The 24,808-nt window shown below is 42.8% G+C and overlaps 1 protein-coding gene across 2 annotated transcripts; it reads right to left on the bottom strand.

Moving 5' to 3' along the window:
- Positions 1–1,932: 1,932 nt before the first annotated feature.
- On the bottom strand, positions 1,933–23,586 carry SNAPC3 (small nuclear RNA activating complex polypeptide 3). Of its 2 annotated transcripts, none has more exons than XM_051643207.1 (10): positions 23,353–23,586; positions 18,566–18,643; positions 17,928–18,012; positions 14,815–14,919; positions 13,161–13,310; positions 10,550–10,632; positions 9,240–9,404; positions 5,810–5,917; positions 3,809–4,135; positions 1,933–3,682 (listed from the first exon to the last, which is right to left on the bottom strand). In XM_051643207.1, exons 1-9 carry the CDS (start codon positions 23,571–23,573, stop codon positions 3,988–3,990), a joined length of 1,143 nt encoding a protein of 380 aa, XP_051499167.1. In that variant the 5' UTR covers positions 23,574–23,586; the 3' UTR covers positions 1,933–3,682; positions 3,809–3,987. The 2 variants fall into 2 exon arrangements, with proteins under 2 accessions (XP_051499167.1, XP_051499168.1); XM_051643208.1 differs by having other exon boundaries at positions 1,933–3,080.
- Between the last annotated feature and the right edge of the window lie 1,222 nt (positions 23,587–24,808).

The raw sequence follows: 24,808 nt of genomic DNA, 5'->3' as shown, positions 1-24,808 counted from the left end.
TAGACAGAGAACACACAGATGGAAAATTAAAAGTCATCGGATAGAGAAGAATGATTTATAAGCCTGGTGCACTCTCCCTTCTATGGCATTGACATCGTGTGTGTGAAGTGGGGGACATGTACCCAGAGAATTATTGCAATTATGAGGAGTTAAAGGAGGAAAATTACAGGTATAGTTTGCTTACACAGTCCTGTCCTAAGAGGGCTGCCTTAAGTTGAGAGCGCTGTCCGCAATTCTAATGCACTGCTCTAAGTGCAAGAGGGCTGCGAGCTCATGGCAGCAGGGCAGGGCTTTGGTGTTCTTCAGCGGCTCTTCTGCCCAAAGAAGCATGCTGATAAATGGCTTTTTGCACAAAACAGTGGCACTCAAACACACTGGTTGCCTTGGGAAATGAAAGCATCAAGCTACAGGCATTTAAAAAGGTTAATGATTAAAGAGTGAGGCCTATATTCACAAAGAAGAATCCACTTAGGGATTACTGAAATTAAAAGGCAGCATGGAAAGAAGTTCTGGTTTGCAGCACTGTTGTAGCTGAGATTTTGCATACAGCAATCTCCCACACAAAGGTAAAACCACACGAGTATTTACTAAATGCTCAGATTGCTTGCAGAGCTTTCCATGTGCATAGTGAAAGGTGTTTTTATAGCAAAACTGAATAGCTTTCAGATCTTGAAAACGGCACCTCAAGTTAAACCTCAAAGATCGATAGCCATGGCAGCTCCCCTTGAAGAGTACAAAGCCATCCTTGGCAGAGGGCTGTGATGTTTGGTCTCCACAGATCTTGAGTTTTGGCAGTCCCCAGCGTGTCACAAGAGAATGCTGCTAAGAGGAGAGACTAACGTGGCCACACAGCTAAACCATCCAGCAGCATTCTCATTCAGCTTCCACATACGGGTAGTTACTGTACAATGGATTTTGTGTGCTTCTACATACAGCTAGTCACTAGATGCATTTTATTGCCTCTAGGAAAATTAAACAACTTCCACTTTCACCCTCAAAAGTGTTCCTGTAAAGTTGTGAAGTCAAAATAAACAGGAATTCTCACACAGGAACCTCCCCATTTTGACCATTCCTTTGTGTCAAAACCCCTCCCACCAAAATAAAAGGTACCATGTATTTGACAGGTATTGTCAAGTGTCGACCACCTAACACAGGCCTGTCACAACTGTTGCCAATAGTTTGAAGGGCAAACTGAGATGGATGCAGAGATGAGGCTCCTGATTGTATGCTGCAAGTCATGAAAGTCATGCTCTGCCCATTCAGCTGCTTGGGGTTCCACTGCCTGATTTTACTGCCTGTTTACAAAAAGTAACCTACATTCACAAAATCTCATTGGCTGTAGAAATGGTCATCTCACCTTCCAAGATGCCCAGGTATCCATCAGCTGTATGTCTTGAAAGACACAGATATTATTTCTGGGATCTGAGAAATGACCAGGCAGTCAAACTCAAGTCTCCCAACGAATAAGGCTGATTCCTTTTGCAGATAGGAAATAAACCACAGTTAATGCACAATATTTAAAGCAGAGTTAGCTTTGACAGTAGCATTGCTACTTCAAGAGCTAAGTTTACTACAGCTTAAAATGTTGTGCTAACAGTAAACACAGAGGGGCCTGTCCTCTTCTTCAACACATAGAAACTGCATCCTGCATTGCTGTCTCGTCAGCAGGGCAAAAACTTTCACTAGGGAGAGAATCTCCAAGACCTTTTGGAAGTCTGAAATAAGTTACAAAGGCTTATACTACCTAATCACTAACCGTTTAAAAAAGACTAAATCAAAAAGCCCATCAGAGATTAAGGTTAATGCTTTTTAGATTCAACAGATTCCCCTACATACTCTAGGCTTTTTGCTTTCCTCAGTTCAGTAAGTATAGGCACAGCACAGTCATTTAATTTTCATTTAAATGTAACTCAAAAGAATCTCAAAGCTCCATACCCTTGTATCTCCTTTATTATAAAAAGGGATTTATAAGAAAAAAAATTGCTAATTGTCTTGCTTTTACAACAAACAAAAAAAGAAAAGAAAAAAAAATCCAGACACAAATACCTAACACACATACCAGCATTATCAACAAAATTAGAAATAAACCTGCTTGGAAGTTTTGATCACTGAAACACTAACAGCATTTAACAAGTAGCCAAAGCACAAATATCCAACTGGTGTCATAGAAATGTAACCATGAATGGGCAGCTGGGTGCAATACTGGATTTTGTTCAGAAGACTCATTCAGAAAGAGACATTAAATCAAGACCAGACCCAGCTGTCCTGTGACAGCTCCTGGGAAGTAAAGGATCTTCAAAAACTTGATTTACTGTAACCTTTTTGTTCCTTTTGTCATTTAAATAGAAACACGCAATATGAAATAAGACCAGAACACAAAACCAGCAGGTTCTAACGAGAGTTCTGTTTTGTAGTTAAGCACAGGATGCACTCAACTTCCACCCCCAGACTGTAGCCAGCTTCTCCTCACCTTGCTGGAAATACGGAACTGGTCTTAGCAAAATTTCTTAATATGTATGGACATCAATTTTGGAATATTTTTGACCATAACTTTTTCTGGAAATAGAGTAAATGGGCTGGGTGAAAGATACATACTGAGGCAGAATTAGTTTAATGAACTAATAAATGCACATTTCGCTACTCCCTTCTCCCCACTGCTAACGGAAGAAAGAAAAATAAAAAGCAACCCACACACAAAATTTACTGATTGCTGCTTTAGGACCTGGCATACAGGCAAGTGTGTCTTTAGAAATCATGCCAGCTGTCTACATGATCTCAGTTTCAATACTGAAGAGGACTGGGCAGCCTGTGTATTACCAGGAGACAGCTGAAAGAGGAAGAGGTTGTGGGAAGACGAAGAGGCAAACACTGAAGCTGCAAGCAGAGTTCTATGGCAGGGGATCTTTAAAGCAGCTGCTACAGCACCTCTAGCAGTCCAGCCCCAGCAGTTTAACTGGCAACAGTTGTGGTGGGCAGGACACACCCTCCTGCAGATTCCTGAAGGGTAAGAAAACTGTCTTCCCCTTCCTGGGTAAGGCTGTTTCCTGGACAGTGAAGATCTCCGCTAAAATCCTCTGAATCTGAGATGAATTTAAAAAGCAAGGCACCATATACCTGTATTCTTGTTTGGTAAACAGGACTCCAACTTAACATCAGACTAGCAAGTACAAATTGGTCATGTTTTAATAAAAAATACTTTGTAATAAAAAATACACTACTCACAATAACAGAGCAATACAAAAAAAAAAAAAGCACAATGGACAACACTTTATGAACAGTTAAAACTGCACATGCTGCAAACAAAGTTACTTGAAAGGCAGGCTACAAATCAGTAGTTTGTGAAGCGTAGTTTACCCTTCATGGAACCATTCCTCAGAGTCAGAACACAGGGACACCAGTAGCTTACAGATTTAAGATGCAAGCGTGCCCCTTTTGGAAGGATGAAGTTAACAAGCACTCTGAGCGCTCTCAAAAAGCATTCTCCTGCCCACAAATTCAGTGCTATCCACCCTTGTTCAGAGATGACAACTGCCAGTTTTCAAGGTAACAGGCCCAAAAATCATGTTCTCATCCTTTGATGTTACTGGAGCCTTGGACGCACCGAACTTCATAAAATCACAGCTGCTTTTGCAAGATCTTCTCTCTTTAAACATCTGCATTTTTAGACTTCATAGTATCCAAACTATGTAGAGTGTAAAAATGCATTAAAAAGTGTGTTAAAAGTGTATTAAAAATCTAAGTAATTAAAATGAACTAGATGTTTGAGCATATTTTCCCATACTAACTTATCTTTTATAATCATACTTACTTAGAGAAGCATACTGGAAAGATGTCAAGTGCAAAGTGCTCCTTTCCACCTCCAGGGAGAGGATTAACAGCCTAACCCAAAACCCAGCAGTAGGCTCAAACTCAAACTGATGGTTTTAACAGCCAGAGCAATAGATTCTCCAATCTAGTTCATTGAATTCATGCTGGCTCTTGTCAGCTTCAGTTGAAAATCCCAGGATCAACATAAGGATATGCAAGAAACTCCCCTAGTTTGTTGCCTTCTGCATCATAATGGAGCATCCGAAAACAAATATCACAGAAGAAACACGGATCCTCTGGTGCCAGACTGTCTTTGTTGGTTACCCACCTGCAAGTTACAAAATATATAGTTCCATGCCAAATACACAATTTCTGTGCAAGTTCTACACTTTTGTAACAAACATCTCAACATTTTACTCAGAGTTGGGGATGGCAGGAATTACCATCAAAAATAATGTTGTAGTGACAAGGTACTACCTACATTGTATTCTCCCACCCCGGGAATAAAGCTCTTTTCCAGACTCCACACCCATTCAGTGTCAATACCAGCTGCTAAAAAAAAATTAACAGGAATCTTCTGTCCACCCTATGATCATTGAAGTCATAAAAGACAAATCTGTTTTCCCATAAGGTGAGAAACTGTGATACTGAACAGACACATGATTGACCCAAACTATGCTGAGTAACAACCAAATCCATTCACAAGTCTAAAGATGGGCCTGGATGACGTAGACAAGGCAAGGAGAGGATTGCTGCACACTCCAGCAAGTGCTGGAGTTAACATCAACTGCTGCCAGTACAAGAAGGGCCCGCCATGTTACAGAGCAACTAATTTATGGCAGCACTCAGAGGCCATGACAGCTCAAGGCCTCTAGTGATTAAATACGCTATCTGGACAGATAAGAAGATGCAGGACAGACAGCCAAAGCAGCTCTGCTATCCATGGTTTAGCATCTCCCCACTTAAGCTTAGTGCTTAATCCTGGTTTTAATTTAATGCATTTACATCAGCTCTGGTAATGCCCTCTGCATCCCATCTTTCCCTCATATTGACCCTTTGGCTCCACCTCCCCTTATGGCCAAATGCCTCACAGATAACAGCCACTTGCAAAGGCATCCTAGGGGCTCTGCTAGGAACACCAGGATGGGCTCTCATCACGAGGGGAATTGGCTCTTTGCCTGATTCCAGGGAAGTCTAAAGCCAAACAAGGAAGATAACAAGGACACAGCTTGTGTGTCAAACTGAGGCTGAGAGTGTAAGCTACCCTGGGGGAAAGAAAAGGCCAGCGGGTGAACCAATAAATAGTTCAGACCTCTAAAATCAGGAAGCCTAGCCTAGTCTGTAAAGTCTGTGACTGTAGAAAGGCTTTCTCATGTCTAAGAAAACAGCACTAAAAAGTATAAAAGAACATTGAGTTCACATTTTCTTCTCTCAGCTGCAGAAAAATCTGTGCAGCCACAAGAAGTTCCTTCAAGTACAGCTGCAGAGCACTGAGTTTTCAGGTAGGCATTAGGAGTTTACCTGTGGGTAAAGCTACATGCTTTTTAAAAATCTCTAGATTTCACAATATTAAAATTTGATAGATCCATACTTCCCTCTGCTTAGGTGCTAGATTTAATAAAAGCTCTCTATGACTTCTGGCAAATTAATTTGAATCACACGTCTTGACACAGAGGAAAAATGAAGCTTTTTCCTCCAAAGGTAGTATTTTCAAAAGTAACTGATGGAGAGCTGAGCTCTCAGAAGAACCTGAGCCAAGGAAGTAACCTCTTTGTCATTTCAGTTCTTTTGGTCAACCTGAATTACCTCCAAATGAATGCTACCTGCAGAAGGCCTTTTCCTGGGTAGGGAGAGGACAACTGTCTGAAGAGTGAGATCTCAGGATACTTGCATGAAGATTATTCACAAATTTTATCAAATACATACAGAGCTTTGAGGTTTTTTGTCTAAGTCAGTAACGGCACCTAGAAGACAACTTAAAAGGATCAAGAATGTAGCATACCTGGCTGTGTACATTTTGCACACAAAGCATTTTCTGGTACATAGCCAATGTTTCTTGATTAGCAAGGGATAGAGGCTCCTGTCCAGGCAGTCATCATGATGAATGAGCCTTGAGGGAAATAAATACACAAAACACAATCAAGACTCAGCCACATAGGAATTTATCTGAATACAACCATGGACATCAAAGAAAAGACATGATTGAAATTCCAGTGTAAACTATGACCAGACTTGTGCTTCGCATTTCTTAACACAGATTAAGACCTGGAGACAGACTGCTAGTGGCACCATCCATGGATTTCAGTCAAGTAAATTCAATTTGTGCAGTCACTCAGGAGTCTTCAGACCACCTTCTTTAGACAGTCTTTACAAAGCTTTTATCTCCTACACAGACTAACTGGCAAAAACATCATCAGGTGAATGTTTAGAGGTACATAACCCTGAGATCATCTACTTGCAACATAGATGTCCTTCTCTGGGTTATACTCCTCTTGGAAGGCAACATTTACTAGCAATGCTTAGGTACACCAGGCTTCTGGGAACTGAAAATGATCTGTCACCCACTACAGTGTGCTCTCTCCACCTGTTATGCACTGAGTACAGTATACGCAATAGTTGTCCTGTTGATGGGGTAGCCACCTCAATCACTATCATCTCCTCCTTTTCTCCCTTGTCTATCCACCTCAACCCACTATTTTCACTATTTCCTCTGTTCTCTTTTCAGTTCCTGCCCCTTCTAACAAGTCCAGTTGACTCCAGCCAGAGACTTTAACAGCATTGTGCTTCCTGGTGCTCCAGAATCGGTACAAAATCTGTCACACATGTGCTCTGCATAGAAAGAGCATAGCACTGTCGGTGCTACTCCTCTCATACCACAGTCATGCCATGCTAGTTAGAAATAAGTCTGCTTATGAAGATACACTATTAGGAAAAAAACAACGCCAGGGAGATTATTTTCTTCCTCGCAGAGGTTGTTACATGCGTATGGAATAAAATCATAAATAAGCCCTGTAGAAAACGGCAGAATGCTTGTGCTGGTCTTGGCTGGGATAGAGTTAATTTTCTTCATAGTAGTTAGCATAGGGGTCTTTTCTGGTGAACACAACTGACAAGCTGCTTACAACAAAAAGGTGGCTGAGGTACTTGACTTCTTTACCTGTCTTCACTGGTAACCTCTCTTTTCACACTGACTTCAAGACAGGGAGTGGGGTGGCAAAGCCCCTCTCACTGGGTCCTGTTGTGATAGGACAAGGGGCAATGGTTTTAAACTAAAAGAGGGTAGATTTAGACTACATATAAAGAAAAAAAATTTTATGAGGGTGGTGGAACACTGGCACAGGTTTCACAGAGATGGTAAAAATGCCATTGGAAACATTCAAGGTCAGGTTGCATGGGGCTCTGAGCAACGTGATCCAGTTGAATATGTCCCTGCTCATTGCAGGGAGGGTGGCCTAGATCATTTTTAAAGGTCCCTTCCAACCCAAACAATTCTATGATTCTATCATCTAAACCCATGATTTTTATCATTTTTACTCTTCCAATTCTCTCCCCCATCCCACTGGGGCAGAGTGAGTGAGCAGCTGTGTGGTGCTTAGTTGCTGGCTGGGGTTAAACCATGACAGTCCTTTTGGTGCCCAGCATGGGGCTCAAAGGGCTTGATAAAATGACAGATTTGACTGAAATGTGCCAGATGAAATTTATAGCTGTTATTGCTGGTCAGCTATTAACTGATAGGCTCCTGTGCTTGCATGAGGCTTGTCTGCCTTCCTGTAAATTAGTTTTGTGATCATTAATGGCTGCTTTTTGCTTTTGCTGCTCACTGTACTGTGCTGCTGACCATCCTACTATGCTGTGTCTGGGAACATTTTGGCAACAGCACTGGCCTTGTGCTGGGGCTGACAGATGGCCAGAGCATTGCTGCTGTTTCTGTGCTGCTGTACTGGACCGGCTGGAACTCCAGTGTGAACGTGAGCCAAAGCAAATGTGATCTGCGGATGAGCTCACACTGGAGCAAGACACTGTGACGCATTTATGGTTGTGCTAAGACCAGGCCAGAGCAGGTACTGTCTTAGGTCATGGCTATGCCTGTGCTGCAGCAGATATACTTCTGACAGGTTTGTCAGTAAGTCCACACCAGAGAAGGTACACCTTGAAGTATTTGTGGCTGTAGAAAAGTCCATGCTGCAGCATGCACACCCAGAAGCATTAGTGGCTGTGCATGAGGTCATTCTGAAGCACCTCAAAGCAGGTTGCTGTGGATAAGCCCATGGTAGAGCAGGTAAACCCCTAGAGGGACTGCAGCCATGGGTAAGGCCATGCCAGAACAGGTTTCCTTTTAAGAGGGACTGTGGCTGTGGGCAGGGCTACACTGGAGCAGGTGTATCTCTGAAGGTATTCTGGCCCATGCAGAAACCCATGCAGGAACAGGTGCACCTCAAGCAACTGGCTCTGGATACATCTATGCCACAGCAATATACCCCTGGTAGGACTGCACCTCATAAATAAGGCTCTTCTTCGAACAGGTACACTCCGAAGGGACTGCAGTCTAGGGATAGATCCAAGCTGGAGCAGGGGCAAGCGGAGGAGTTGACTGCAATATTAAACCCTACAGCCAGGTTCAAATGGACTAGAGGTGGAGATTGCACTGGAAATACCTTTAAATTGTTGTAACCCAGGATTTGCGTTGTATGTTATAGGAACTACTATTAGCTGGAACCACTTGAAACAATGGAGATCAAGCCTTATAAGAAGCAGTGCAAGTGAGTACTGAGCTGTCTTTGGTGTCCAGTCTCTCCAAGCAACACACCATCTCTTCTGTCCTGAGTGACCACCATAACAGATGGAGTCCAAAGGCATTGCCTAAATGAACTCTGTGGGCATTTTACAGGTATTTCACAGGGGTGGTCCATACACTAAGGGAATTATTTCTGTGACACTCTGAATTATATCAAAGGATGGAAAGGGTGGTGGTGAATGAGGATGTACTGGATAGTGTGGGACCTAAGCATGATGTAAAATGGTATGGCATAAGAGGAAGAGAATGTGCTGGTTTGTCTTCCAATGTAACCATTATGCTTGATAAAGCCTGGCTTTTCAGGAGATGGCTGAACACCTGTCTGCTGAGGGGAAGTAGTGAATGAAGTCCTTGTTTTGGTTTGTTTGTGAAGGAGGCTTTTGGTTTACCTATTAAACTGTCTTTATTTCAAATCATGAGTTTTCTCACTTTCTCACGAGTTTACTCTTCCAATTCTCTCCTCCATCCCACTGGAGGGGAGTAAGTGAGCAGTGTAGGGCTTAGTTGCCACCTAGGGTTAAACCACAACAATAACCTCAAAATTAGTCTAACAAATATTCAGCATTTAATGTCTGAAGCTTGTCCACAGAAGGCTTGCTTTCAAGTACCTAAGGAATCCCAAAGAGTAGTTACTTACCTTATATCTGTGATGATAATGATATGCTCACAGTTCCCTTGGTGGCAAAAAAGGTATGGAAAGCCAATTTTGAGGGACAAATCACTAAATGTGTAGTCCTCCATTTTATCAGACTTAAGATTTCCATAGCCTCTGTCATGAGATTCTGACCACTCAATAATTGTCCTGAAAACAGAAAGGTCATCAGCATAGCAATACTATAAACTGTGAATGCACGGAAAAGGAAGGTCCTGGGGGACATGCAGAACTCTTCACTGGCACACAGTAAAATCAAAACAGTTCAAAACATTTTGTAATAATTGAAGGTCATTTCACAGCAATACCACAACCTTACAGCACTGTGCACTCTTCTTGTGGAACACCTGCCTTTAAACCTCCACCAGGCAGCTTCCTAAAGAATTCTAGTCAGAGTGTATACTCATGATGGCACCTGTTCAGGTCAGGTGGTTGGCAGCATGACATTTCTCAAGCATTCCAGAGGTCAAGCAGGTCTTTTTTGCTCCCTTGGTCAATAACTTTGTTCTAAAGTATTAAAAAGCTTTTTTGTTTGTTTGTTTAGCCAAAGAGAAACACAAATTACAACTGCACACTTACATTTCTAAACTTTAGCACTGGAAGGGCACTGGTCAATGTTCCAATCATTTATTTGCTTTTCAGCACCTTCCTATATATAAGACTTCTACAGTCTGCTTATGTTATCATAAGCTCTCCCATGAAGATCATTGTTGCTCACAGACAGAAAGAGAAGGAGCAAAATAATTATCTTAAGTCACACACCAAGTCTGGTGTAACAAGAACAGAGCCCAAACTCACAGCTCTTCCATACCATCCATTATAACATCTGAATCTCCTTGAATCTCATTGTTTTGTCAGCAAGCCCATACTTCCTTAAAATAAACTACTGCATACAGTACAATGGATATGACTTGTGCTCAACCAGTGTGAGCTACTGTTCCATCTTTTGGTGGTCATCACAGCTAGGGAGGGCACTTAAAAAAGCCAGTACAGACTGGGACCTCTCATCTTCTACAGCAATCCCATCCCAAGACAGCAAAACAGAATTTGCAGGGGAAAAAAAATGCATTCATCTCCTTTTCAGGAGGGAAGTGATTGGAAGGACTAAGTTGAGCAAGTGAAGTTAAACTTACACATAAAAGTCAATCCAGCATGAAAAGACCGTAAGAAAAGTCCATTCTAGTTTCCTATACTAGACATTCCAGTCTTAAAAACAGCACAAATCATTAAAAAAAAAATGAAATAAATTTCCTGTCCCTTAAGGCTTTCCTTAGTCAATGTTACAAATACTTTACCTGCTCAGATCTCTGCACTCTGGGTACCTTTTATCATTATAAAAGATGCCTTCAAAATAAAAGAAAGCAGATTTGTAGAGATCCTAAGAGACAAAGAGATGTAAGTCAGCATTGCAGTTACAAAAGATTTAACACCTTAAACAAAAGCATGTCTAAAACCAAGTACTTTAGGTATCTAAATTATACTAAGAAACCTCATTCTATAGATTTCTAAGAAAAGCTTTGGACTGGTTTTAGATGCTGATGTGACAAGATATATGACTGCCAGCTATGTAGTTGCTCTCCTGATGTTATTCTCAACGCATTGCAGGTTATTTTAGCTCTTTTCTCTTAGTACTATTCCCATCACAATAGTTATGGATTTCTACATAAACAGAAAACAAGAACACAAGCACCACTGCACAAATAGAGTAACTCCACAACACTAACTTAAAAAAAGACTAATAATATCTTAAAAAATTAGCAAGATGTTGTGGGTTGCCCCTGGCACGCTGTCAGTGCTCCCAGTTGCCGGTTGTGATGCCACTTCCATCCGAGACTGAAAGGAAAAAAATTCTACCCCACTGATGGCTGATTTTCTGTCTGCTGAAGCAACAGGGGAATTTTCTTGAGAAGAATTACCACAGACTGACCCTATATTTCAGTGCAAGTTGTAAATGCACTATCATACTCAATGAAAACAAATAAATGGAATGCACACTACACATTAAGAGGTTCTGCTGGGAGGCTAGGCACGGTGACATGCACTTACTTTGGGGAAATTATTGCTGTGAGGCAGCCTTATTTCAATCCCGTTGAGGCCATGACAGGCTCACATGACTCCTCTCCTTGTCCAGGAGGGGAGCCCCAGCAAGCTCTTGTCTCAGAACTAATCAGCTAGTGGTTTACTAGATCGTGGTAGAAAGACTGCCATTTACATTACGCAAATGAAAAGACGTCTGGGATGTCTTTTGGTCTCCTTAGAGGAAAATGTGTCATCTTCTCAATAATACGCCTACAAATACATAACATCCTCTGTTTTTCCTCAAATTGTGTATCATATATTAATTTATATTGTATTGATAATATAATATTGTTAATATATAATATTGGCTGAACAGCTGGGCCCCAAAGGTGACAATCAGTGGAACAAAGTCTAGTTGGAGGCTAGTAATTAGCAAAGTACCCCAGGGGCCAAAACAAGGTCTGGTTCTGTTTCATATCTTCATTAATGATCCAGATGATGAGGCAGAATGTACCCTCAGCAAGTTTGTAGATGAACTGGGAGGAACCGGGAAGAGCGGCTGATACATCAGATGATTGAACTACTGTGCAGGGGGACCTTGACAGGCTGGAGAAACTTCAGGAACTTCATTAAGTTCAACAAGGAGATAAGCAAGGTCCTACACATGGGAAGGAACAACCTCATGCACCACTACATGCTGGGGAGCACCTAGTGGACATCAAGTTGACCATAAGAGAGCAATGTGTCCTTGCAGCAAAGAGCTCAAATGGGATCTTGTGATGCATCAGACAAAGCATTGCCAGCAGGGTGAGGGAGGTGATCTTTCCCTCTCCTCAGCACTAGTGAGACCACACCTGAAGTCTTATCTCTAATTCTGAGCTCCTCAGTACAAAAGAAACATGAAACGTACTGGAGACGGAGTCCCACATGGGCCATGAAATGAAAGGGACTGGAGCATCTGTCTTTATAAGCAGAGACTGAGAGAACCGGGACTATTCAGTCTGGAAGACAGAAGGCCCAAGGGGAGTCTTATTAACATACACAAATAACTCCAGGGAGGTTGCAAAGATGGAGCCAGGGTCTTTTCAGTGGTGCCCAGTTACAGGACAAAAGGCAACACATACAAACTGAAACACAGAAGGTTTCCTCTGAGTGTCAGGAAACACTTTTCATTATGACAGTGACCAAACACTAGCACAGGTTGCCCAGGGAGGTTGTGGAATCTCCACTGTTGCAGATATCCAAAAAACATGTAGACGTGGTTGTGGACAACCGGCTGTGCATGGCCTTGCTTTACAAAATGAGTTGGACCAGATGACCTCAAGAGGTTCCATCCAACCTCAACCACTCTGTGATATCACATATATTGTATGTGATACAATTTATTATCAAGATTATGCCATTTCAGTATTTTCAATTAGAGTACTTTTTTTTTTATTGACCCCTTTTGCACATCCCCAGAGAACACCTGGCAGTTGTGGGAGAGGTGAATTACCTTCATTCCTACTTGTGATCAGCACTCAGCTGCAAATACCAAAGCATGTACGTTCAGAAGGCGACAGTCTACATTTAGCTTTCTATTACCTCTGGTGTTTTAGAATATAGCTCCAAGTAAAGTGGGTCCACAAGGATACATCTATGCAAGAACTTACTACCAGTGTTACTACTTCCCAGCCAGCAGTATTAATGACACTTTCCTTGACATCACACAAAACAGGTCAGCTTAGTAATACCAACACTAAATACTTATTCGCAGCGCAACCCACAGGTAGAACCAACGCAACTGGATTTAATGCTGAAGAAAACACAACAGAACTCTGCATCCCTCTCTCCCATATATTTTCAAAGCTTCTACATACATAGAGGGTTCCACACAGGAGGTTTTACCTTGCTGATGTGCTCTGGTGCTTGATCTGGCTGACTGCTGAACTCGCCACCTATCTGGAGGTCACTGACACAGGAAATGGAGTCTCTCAGCTCAGTGAGTTTCTGGCTGCCCAGGACAAGGACTGTCTGATAAGGTTTGTGATCTTTATGCTATGAAGAAAACAGCAGACCAGCTTCAGATAAATATCACTCGTCAGCATCAGCACTGCTCTTCACTTGACAGCTTGAGGTCATTAAAGGCAGCATATGGCACACCACCTCTCTGTACGAGATTTTAAACAGCATCTTGCCTCAGCCTCTCCTAAGGCTACCCTCTAAGCCAACTTTCTAGGTTGATGATGCAAATGTCACTAAAACTCTGCTACCAACTGCATCTGCTCTGCAAGAACAGCATTTATTTATATGTGAGAAAATGTGTAATAACAGGAAGCTCTGTGATGGTTGGAGTCTTTGCATCTAAGGTTTAATATGTGGATTTTCCTCTGCATCTGCTTCTCACTATTAAAAATGTAGATTGTATCCCCTCTCAGAGAAATTATATGACAGAGTATTATTTTGTTATTATAGACAATGCCATTAAATGTTTTCACTTAGTGTTTCTACAAAGAGTAATGCCATGATAACAATAAAAGCAGTGTTAAAAAAAGAGTAGAATAAACAGCTGTGCCACATCCTTATGCCAGCCCTTGTGAATTCATATTGTTAGTAAAGTTGATCAGTAGCAGATTGGAAGCAGATGTACTTCTCACTACTTCAAATTATTAGTTGTACTACAACAGAAAAAGAACCTTTGTACTTTTCCAGAAAGTCTATTTAACCTCCCTGCCTTTCCTGCTGAAATTTTATTTAGGTTGTTTGAGAGAGAAAAGCTCAGTACTGTATGAAAGAAAATACTATCATATTTCTCCAACTATTCAGCCTGGAGAAAGAAGGTTCTAGCAAGACCTTATAGCAGCCTTTCAGTACCTGAAGGGGCCTACACAAAAGCTGGGGAGGGGCTTTTTACAAGGGTGTGTAGCAACAGGACAAGGGGTAAGGGTTTTAAACTGAAAGAGGGTAGGTTTAGGTTAGACTTCAGGAAGAAATTCTTCACCCTGAGGGTAGTAAGGCACCGGAACACGTTGCCTAGAGAAGTTGTGGAAGCGCTCTCCCTAGGGGTGTTTAAGGCCAGGTTATACGAGGCTTTGTGCAGCCTGGTGTAGTGTAAGGTGTCCCTGCTCATAGCAGGGAGGCTAGAACCTGATGATCTTTAAGGTCCCTTCCAACCCTAACCATTCTATGACTCTATGATTATTAGTTTTATTTAGAAACCTCAAAAATCACATCCACCACTGGTAAGTGCAAGAAAGACAGAAAATCCCAGCATACCTACCCCAAATCCAGAAACAGTACGTTAGTTTTCATATATTTTGTTTCAGATTTTCTGCTTTCTGCAAAACCAGTTAACTGTGGATTAATTATTGCAAACATTTCCTTCTGTAAAGCACTACCAGAAGGAAATCCAGACTCTGAAAAAGCCTCAAGAAATTAGGACAGTTAAAGGCTTTACCATGCTTCCTCAGTAAATTAACTCATTTTAACTTCCTGGCAAAGCAAGGCATTAGCTGAGTAAGGAAGAGGCATCAGAAAACAACCTAGACAATTTAGTACCAACCTTCTGAAATATGACAGGATAGAAGATGTTCAGAGTTAAAAGTAGTTCTCCCTCCTCAACTAGATCTGCTGGATTGTCTGGCCTCTTTCCAACTGCATGTGACTCCTGGAAAAATAAAGATACATATATACATACACACATACAATACTGGCAACCATTTATGTATCATAGTCCCTGGATAAATATGAGAAACACTGTTCTGACTGTAACTTGGTTTTGACTGTGTAGCCTTCTGAATTGGTAACAGCCTACTTCCTCCAAGATGGAGAGGAAAGAAACTGCTGTAATTACTAGTTTCAAGCATTTTCCTTCATTCTTTAGCTCTGCAGAAGCTGAAGTGCTTTCAGCAATCACAAGATAGCTGCTGTTTCTTTGCTACTGAGAGGCCTTACAGAAAGGAATTAAAGCCTGCTGCCACTTTGCCCTCATGGAACCCAGCTGCTTCTAACTTCTATCATTTAATATTTTGAAATGCTCTTCGAATGCTTTCACATGTAAAGAGGGACTCCAACCCTCAACTTAAGAAAGACTGACTCAGAAAACAGCCATGGGATGAAGTATATGAAAAAATTAGTGCAACATTTCCTCTTTATTAGGGAAGCTTGACATAGCTGAAGGTGTCAATTTCTCCAAAATCTGAACCCAAAATCCAGCACTGCCACACTACTGTTCTAAAAAACAGAAGTAAGAAAATCTGTTACTATGAGAAAAGCTGGACTTTGGAATAATGTCCTCAAGGAAGTGGTGGATTCCTCAACACTGGACACTTTTAAGACTCAGTTTGACAAGGTGCTGGGCCATCACATCTAAACCATGTTCCTACCTAGAAAGGCTGGACCAGATGATCCTTGAGGTCCCTTTCAACTTAGCATTCTATGATCCTACTTTCAGACATTGCCCAGGTGAGAGAATAAGGGAGGGCAATTTTCTGTGGCAGTTTCCTCCTTTTTAAACAAATTGAGAGGGAGTACTTACTGCACAAACAGTTCTTCAGACATAGTAAAAGCAAAATGTACTGCTGTGACATTTCAGTTCAGAGATACTTGTGCTTTATCCCTTATATCTCCCTTTTTCATGCAACACATTCCAAACTCACATTTGATTTTGCTCTCATCCTGTTGTTGGACACCAAGGTCCCAATCAGCTGACACACAAACCAGTTAAAACAGCTTATTCGAAGGATGCAGTAAGTCATTCTTCAGAAAAAGAAATAAGACACCACTCACTGAAACCCTTTATAAAGATTTCTTTTGCACAGAGTTTCTCAGATATGCCCTAGGCTAGAAGTCCCAACGTAGCTGCTCTATCTCAGCTGATACATGATCTAAACATCATGTGCCTGGGACCCTCGACAATTGAAACAAGATCACTCATGACAGACCAGAAAATGCCAAAGGATAAAAAATGTTTACTAGTCACAAGTGAGGCCTCTTCCTCACTACACCTCTATCCCTAATGCAGTAGTTGACTTTCTTGTTCTAACCGTGGACTCCAGCACTACCAAATTTAAGAACTTCAGTTTTCTTGTTTATGACCTGAACGGTTGTCAACAAATCTCAAATTTAAAAAAAATTTAAAAAATTTAAAAAGAGGTACTAAGCATAGTTAAAGGAATTCCAAGATGGCTTTTGAGGAGCTAATCATTACAATCCTGGTTCCTAACAGCTCAGAATGGCTTAGAAACTCAACATTAGGAACTTACTGACACCACTACTGTCTTGCTCTTTCAGCCCTACAGAAACTAGCTCACTATCATTTACACACGTTCTGGTTTGGTTTGGTGGGATTTTTGGTAGTGGGGGAAGGGACCCAGGAGTCACTCCTTTAAGCAGCTGAGAAGCTCCACCTGCTCCAAAACCAGCCAAGGAGCCATTAGAGGGACAACAGGTGCCCCATGTGATTAACACACGAAAAAAATGAGGTAAGACCTGGGCAGAGCAAGCACGTAAAGAAGAGTGAGCTAGAAAGGCAGAGTGGTGTTGGTGGCTGGTGAGGAAGAAGGGGAAGAAGGTGCCCAACTAGAATTTTCCCTGAAACCCATGGCAAGATGGTAGCTGTCCCCCTGCACTCATGGAGGAGCACGGTGGAGTATTCCCTGGGGTGCCAGGAGGTGTGATCTCGGCCAGTGGACTCAGATTTTGTGGCCAGTGGACTCAGATTATGCAGCCATGGAAGACCCCAGTGCGAGGGGAGTTGGCTGTTCCCAGAGCAGGCTGTGACTCTGTGGGAAGTCCATGCTGGAGCAGCTTGCTCTGGACCTTATGGGAAGGACTCATGAAGGAGTCATGGGAGAGACCCCGTGGGGAAGGAGGGAAGGACTGTAAGGAATCCTTCTTCCTGAGGAGGAAGGAGCAGCAGGAACCACCAGCCTGTGAACTGACTCTAAACCCCATCCCCTGTCCCCCTGTGCCGCTGGGGGGAAGGAGGGAGAGAAACCGGGAACAGAGGAATTTGGACCCAGGAAGAAGGGAGGGGTGGGGTAACATATGCAAGCCCTGCTCTGTGTGCTGTCTGTGTCCTGTGTGTGTTTGACTAGTGTGAAATTAAATTATTATTTTTTCCCCCAAGTTGAGTCTGTTTTGCCCAGGACCTTAATCAGTGAAGAACCCTCCTTGTCCTTGGTCTCAGTCCATGAGCTTTGTCCTCCTCATCCCAGAGTGTGTGTGTGGGGGGGGAAGTTGAGTGAGTGGCCATGTGGCTGTTTCTTTGTTTTCATGTTCGGCCCAAACCACGACAACACACTCAAGCTTAGACTCCAGTAACAGGTCCCTTTAGCAAAAACATCATGCATTTTGTCTAGCTCTACAATAAGTTCACATGATGCTCAGTACACCTGACATCCCACACAATGCTTTAGTAGCAACCACATAAAGAGACTCCTATGGTGATAAAGAGCTAGAGTTCCTCCTTACTAAATTCAGCAGCAACAGACTGTAAGAACAAAGTTCCTGCTCTTTCTATAAGATATCTTTAATCATTACCTGTAAACTCATACCTGCATACATTTACCATGTACAGAGATTGATTGTTTATGGAAAACAAAAAGCAACATGAAGCTGCATTTTGAATAAGCTCATCTTTCTTTAGATCCTATAAGAAGAAAGAGTACTTACCATCTCATAAGCAAGAGTTTCTTGCCTGCAAGCCCGATCCACAATAATTGTTTCTTCTCTCCTCTCTAATGCCTTCTTTCTGATTCTGAGGGGCAGGAACACAGGACAAGGTTTCATTCAACAACTTTCATGCAGAATCTCTAAGTATATTTTTAAACAACATAAAGCTTACTACTAAACTACTAAAACATACTACTGTGCAGCTTTTGAAAAGCAGGATTTCTGGCTGACTTAACATAACAAACTAACAATACTCTTGTCTCCTGACTCATATAAAACCAGATAGTACACAGGTCAGGTTGTGGATTTCAGGTTGTGTCTTTTTCTCTCCTCTTATGTACAAATTACAGGTAAATTGGGGGCAGCTTTACATTTATGAGAAAAAAAACAACAAAATGTTGTCTGAAGAGGCTCTCCTAGAAAGAATACTTTGCTACCTTTGAGGAAGATGTTTCAATAATCCCTCTCACTTCAGAGGCATTCAGTTCATGTCCAAGCAAGAAACAAGAAAAAAAACCCCAAATATTCCCAACTGCATGACGTGAACAGTTTCCTGAAGAAGCAGCCAGCCATGCTTTTGTGCTTGTTTCCTACCCCACCCCGTAGCAGGGTACTGTAAATGTACCGTAACAACATACCTCAAAGTGAACAGACTGCTATCTTCAGGAATAACATCTGGGTCCTTTTCTTCATCAGGGGACAGTAACATATCAATGCTATGAAAATAAAGAAAATAACCATTATACATTTTTTTTCATACTTCCTTCATAATGAAAATCAATTAAGCTGTTATTAAAGGGAACAAAAGCACAATGTAAATAAACAATATATAGCTTGTAATAAACAATGTATACCTTCTAAATCAGAGTCAATGGACAGTATGGTTGTTGGAATACAGAACCAGAAGACAAAGAGTCTAGGAGTGGCTTTCACAGAAATTTGGTAAATTTTATCTTTATTTTGCCATCTGCCTAATGGAACATAGTGCTTTAGAGAGGCTTAACAAGCCCCATTCAAAATGTGTGTCAAATACTTTTTAAAAACTAAAAATGCCACTTGCCTTTTTCCAATGTCATGTACCTATTCTTGATTTTCTAATGATACATGAAAACTAGACACAACCAAAAGAAATTAGCTGTACCGTACAGGTTGAGGTTGCTAACACGCATCCCCTCAGGTTCTAACATGGGCAAGCCACCACATTTACACAAGCTGTAATTGCCGTATTAAGGCATTAATTTATGCCACATTTCTTCCAGTGGGAGTAAGACAATACTTCTGCCACAAGTGACAGGTTCACTCTTCCTTCTATCCCTCTTAACATCCTCAGAGACTTTCCACCCTCACTCTTCTTGCATTTGCACAGAATCCAAAATATAGCTAACCAGGTTTTTTTCTGCAGAGCAAATCACTGCAGGATGTGGGATGGAAAAGTGGAAATGCTTCTGGCTGCAGCAATGATTTTAAGTGATCATACAAGCGTTACATTTTCATAACATATATGAGGACAAAATTCTCATAAATATCCTGACAAGAAAATTGATCCTGTGGGTATACCGCATATTTGCTCCTGCCACAGTTTTATAACATAAGGTTCCCTGTGTCAGTCCACAAACAGAACAAACGACCCATCTGGAGGCTTCAGATTAGACACCAATAAGCATAAATTACCTTAGAAAGATACAGAATAATGCTGACCCAAATACAGTAACAACTTCGTATTAATCAGTCTAGTAATTCATTGTATACAGCATTGTATCACATGCACTGAAGCCTTGAAAGGTTTTGCTTTATATATATTTGCTATATACACACGCCAGGTTGAAGCTCCTCCTGGGGAACTCCAGTGCAGGCAGTGGAACCACATTGATAATATTTAGTCCATGGTCCTGAGGAAAACAGGCTTTACAAACGGAAAGTGTATGCTAATCCCTCTAGAAATTAAGGCCAAGTACTCAGTGCCATACACCTAGCAGATAAAAGTGCAGGCAATACAAAGTTTGCCCTGGGCACACCTCACTCCTGACAACCACAAGCAAGGGATTCCACCACGTCCCCACACAGAATATTCCCTGCAAGCAAGAAAAATACATTCAGTGCACTCAGTTACGGTAGAGGAGAAAGCCCTGGCTGTACTGTTAAATGGACTGGAGGTGAACTGTAGGAAAGCAACAAAGAACAACAGTTGAAGTTCTCACTTGAAAAAAGCATGTGAAGTGTTGCATGAAATTGATGTCCCCTAGGAAGATCGTCTAAGGTGACTAGAAAGAAAAAGGCTAAAGGCAAATCTGGGAATTCACACATGGAAACAGACTACTAGTGAAGCCTTTAATAACTGTGACTTTACTGTTCTCAGAATATTCTGGCAGTACAATGAGTCTTCTCAGTTTTAAAAATCAGAAGATACTTTGGTATTTTGCCTGACATTTTCATAGTAAGCAGATACAGTGTTTATATTACTCTTTATATTCCGTATATTTTAAGGGCAGTACTTTCATCACCTTTGAGACACTAATACTGCAAGACAATAAATACTAATACATTAAGACTCTAATGCTAGCTTAATGCAGCTTTATAACACATCTCTAGAGACATTTACAGCTACGCCTTCTAATAAAACAAGAAGGTGAATTAGGGCTAAAGTGGAATAAGGTACCTGCAAGCCTCAACTCCCTTGACCTACCTAAAATCCAGTTTGATTTGAGTCTAAGCCTATCCTACATGTGCACAATAAATCCCTCAGAAACCAAACCAGAATAACGTAACTTAGCAACTCAAACACCAGTAATGACTCCCAAGGTAAACCTATTTACTCACAGGCTGCCAAGGCATTTGGACAAAACTTAAGATTTTACCCTCTTGACACAGAGTTTCCTAGCTAAGGACACACTTATACCTGTTTAAAATCTCTTGAAAACCCAAGCAATTTTGCCAACAATTGTCTCCATACAACTTGAACAGTATGCAAAGCATTCTCATTGAGTCAAATTCAAGTGAGTGACTATAGAATTCTTTTTCCTGCATTCTGTTTTCAGAAATGTATTAGAGGAAGAAAACAGAGAAAAAAAAATAACCACAATACATGGAGATGCACAAAAACAGAATACCTTTTCTACTCACCAGAAAATGCTAAATTGTCAGAAATCCTTAAACATACACTATGCCACTATATTAGAAAAAATATTTTAACTGCTGATACTGAAAAAAACCTTAATCTTGAGTCTATAAAAGACTCCTTCAACCTACTGCTATTTTAAAAATAGATAAAGGAGGAGTAGCCACATCTTCCTCTCTCTCTTCTACACAACAAAAACTTGCCAGAAGTTCCCTTACTTATAAGTAGTTTCATCAAAAAAAAAAAAATCAGTTCATAATCCTGTTTATATCTAGGATGTGTTCACCTGAGCACCCAGAAAATCATATTTACACCAATAATATATTTGACCCTATAACACTATAAAGCAGATCTCGGTGTAGTCCAGTGCTTTCATCCCTTCTGGACCAAGGAATACAAACAGCTCAGAGCAGGCGAGCGAAAGTGATCAGAGGTAGCGACTCGAGGTTGGTCAATGTTAAGGAGAGACTCAAGAGGTCAGGACTATTTGATTTAAAAGCAAAAGCACATGGAGATTAGGGGTTGGGATTTCCAGCCTGCACAGGTGAAAGGTCACACCAGGATGTGCAGGTTTATCTTCATTCTCCTGCAAAGCCAAAAGCAGCTGCCAGATGATCTGCTCTCTCACCATCATAAACAGCCTGTCCTTTTTTTCTCTCTGCTACCTTTCACTACACAGCACCACTTTCCAGTCCACTTGGCAGCCAACAGACAGCACTGCTCTGTAACAGCAGCACACACAGCAGATTAAAATGTAGCAGTCAAAGACTGACAAAAGGAGACAAGAAGCAAAAGTGGAATGAACGAAGGGAAAAACAAAGCATAGAAAATCTGCTTGGAATTCAAGTGAAAAATAGCACAGATAGGCTTAAGCAACAGGGTCACTTCAGAGATGCATCCACAGCATAAGAGCAACTGGAGATTATGTCTGCACTGGGAAAGCTTACAGAGTAATTCCCACAGTTGCTGCCACATCAAAATACACTCATTATTTTTAATAACATCAGCCTCTGTTTTTACTAAGCCTAGTAACAGCAGCTTACTAAGCTCTTGCTGTTACACACAACACTCACGCAGGTATATTTTGGGTCAGACACTGAACTCCAAGCTCCTGGGCTCCTATTCCTGTTCTCTGTTCCATGCCTTTTACTAAAGCTACAAATATTCCCACCCATCTTCCTCAGAGACACCATCATCATTTAAGCAATTAATAACTATTAAACAGACTTGTAGAGTTTTTGCTGTTATCTTCATAATTTGGAGTAATACTCTGAAAACACTGAGGACATGCTTGCATTTTCGTTAAAATACATCCAGCCTGCAGGGTTCTGGAAGAAAAGCTATCAAGAAGAGCACAATTCTAGCTACATTTACCGAATTATGCCTTTTCCACGAATTACTGCCTGAAATCAGGCCTTTCCTCAGGTAAGAGGTGATTCTCACTATTCACGTGACCCAAAAACCTTCCAGCTTTAGGATGCGAGATCCCACTGCTTCACCCCTAGATCATTTTCTTCTTTAAACATTAGCTTGCAATTCACTAGTCCACAAAGGCGACTGGATGTTACAAGTGCAAAATAAGATCTTAATTTTTTTATCCTCCCCCCCCCCCGGTTTTAAGTGCCACAGAGACTTCCTGGGCAAGCAGCACTAGCCCCCCACACAGTAAGCACTTGCCAAGCTGTGAGTCCGCAGCCAGCCCCAACAGAACGGGTGAGCAGAGGCTGAGGACCCAGACAAGCTCAACAATTAACGTATATTGCCAGTTACCACAGCTCATCTGAATGATGGTAAAAGAAACAGATGCCTGCTTCTTTTTCTTCATAGAAGGTGTACCTTTCATCTTGGGGCCTCCTAAAACCACGTACATGTTCACACACCTTAAGTTTTAACTAAGGAGGAGTATGTTCCTAAGTATTTACTTAAGTAACTTGTTAAAGTGCTGACGTGTTTTGCCGGCGAGATCCCGGCACGACGTAAGGTTTCTGCCGGTGGAGCACCACCCTCTGAACACACGCCGTTTTCCTTCTCCACCGCACGTTCGGCCAGGAGACCAACACCCCCGTGGCACGGGCCCGCCCGCAGAGCTCAGAGCGGTTTTGCCCGCACACCCTCCTCCGCGCCAGCACGCGGCGAGGCCGCGAGCCTCCCGCTGGGGCCGGGGCCGGGGCCGCAAACCCCGCCCGGAGAAAGCCGGTGGTTTCGGCGCTGCCCGGGGCTGCCGAGTGCCCGCCTTCCCCGGCAGGAGCGCCGGCTCCCGGCAGGGCTCCGCGGGCCGCCCCCCACCCTGCCCACCGGCCCCGCGCCCACCTGCACACGGCCTGCAGCTCGGCCGCCACCTCCGCCGCGCAGCCCAGCTCCGCCGCCACGGCCGCCTCCGTCTCGGCCGCCGCCTCCGCCGCCAGCGACAGGTCGGGCGGCCCCAGCCGCTGCCGCCAGCCGCGGCCGAGGTCGCCCAGGCGGAAGGCGCGGCTGTGCAGCTCCGCCGCCTCGTAGTCGGGCGCGGGCCCCGCCGCCTCGGCCGCCGCCATGGCCGCCGGCGCAGCGCGCAGGCCCCTGGGGGCTGTAGTCCGTCCCGCCGAGCCGAGCCGAGCCGAGCCGAGCCGAGCCGAGCCGAGCCGAGCCGAGGCGCCCGCCTGGGGGAGGGCCCGGAGGGGGCCGGGCAGGGGGTGCGGGGCCTCCGGGCGCTGCGTCGCCGTGCGGGGCGTGGGAGCGGCTGCGGAACTCGCCGGGGAGTTGCCTGGCAGCGCTCCTGAAAAAAATCCTGAGGAAAAAAAACAATCTGAAGTCGTGAAAAAATTCGCCGTGTCCCGGGCTGAGGAGGCGCACCGGGTCTTTCATCGTGCCTTAGCGAAAACCGGCGTGTTCTCCTGCCGGCGTGAGAGCTCGGTGCTTGACAGCTCGCTCTTTGATGGCATTAGGGTGTTTGATTAAATAAAATTAACAAGCTTCCTGAGGTACCTAACAGTTTATTAGCACCACTCATGTAATCACTAAAAACAAAACAAACCAAAAACACACACACACATATATATCTCTGTATATATATCCTCACCGTTCCTCACAGCCGTGTGGCATTAATGATGCACTCCAGTTGCTTCCAGGAGCAATTTTTTTTACAGGATATAAAAACGCTGCAGTGGACAACTGCAGAACATTATTGTGTTAGAGCAGCTGGGAATGCTCCACTGGCACAGGATGACAAAGCTGCCATGAGCACAACCTGTTAAGAAAGAGGCAGAAGTAATTACGGGTTTGAGCCAACCTGATAACACCTGTTGTGCGTGACAGTTGAACCACAGCCTTCTCGGGTGCTTCAAGCTGAAATATCCTCTTACTCCTTTAAATGTGAAAACAATACTTGAAAAGAGGGTGTTTTAGCAGGTGGTGTGTTGAAGCCAAGGGTGAAGATAAAACCAGAGAATGTTCATTAAAGGAGCTTGGGTCTTTGCAAGCTGCATGTGAGAGGCAGGATGCTGAGAGCAGAAAAAGATCACGGCATTTGCCTGCTGCTTTTGTGAAAGAATGTAGTTAAGGGGGAGTAAGGATGTAATAGCACAGCCCTATGATACAAGAGCGTACTTTGCTTCGTTAGCAATAACAGCCTTTTATCCCTCCCTCAGTTATATTTAGGCTTGTAATGCATTTCAATGCCAAATTCTTCCACTAGCTCTCACTCACCTCTGCCTCTTAATTGCAGTTATTACTCGTCATTATGGAAGTTTTGCTAAGCTTCAGCCCATTTTTCCTGTAGTTATTGACAGTC

The sequence above is a fragment of the Apus apus genome, chromosome Z (assembly GCF_020740795.1).
Source record: "Apus apus isolate bApuApu2 chromosome Z, bApuApu2.pri.cur, whole genome shotgun sequence".
In the NCBI taxonomy this organism is placed as follows: Eukaryota; Metazoa; Chordata; class Aves; order Apodiformes; family Apodidae; genus Apus; species Apus apus.
The sequence above is the reverse complement of the archived record's forward strand: the minus strand, read 5'-3'. Positions and strand labels throughout refer to the sequence as shown.

What these genes read in the sequence shown, in the direction of transcription:
- SNAPC3 (XM_051643207.1), bottom strand. Translation starts at nt 23,573, where the DNA reads ATGGCGGCGGCCGAGGCGGCGGGGCCCGCGCCCGACTACGAGGCGGCG. An exon ending in AGCAGTCTGTTCACTTTGAG is followed by an intron (nt 18,013 to 18,565) that starts GTATGTTGTTAC and finishes CCTGCCCCTCAG; the next exon opens with AATCAGAAAGAAGGCATTAG. An exon ending in GAGTGCAGAGATCTGAGCAG is followed by an intron (nt 9,405 to 10,549) that starts GTAAAGTATTTG and finishes TTCTGTTTTCAG; the next exon opens with GACAATTATTGAGTGGTCAG.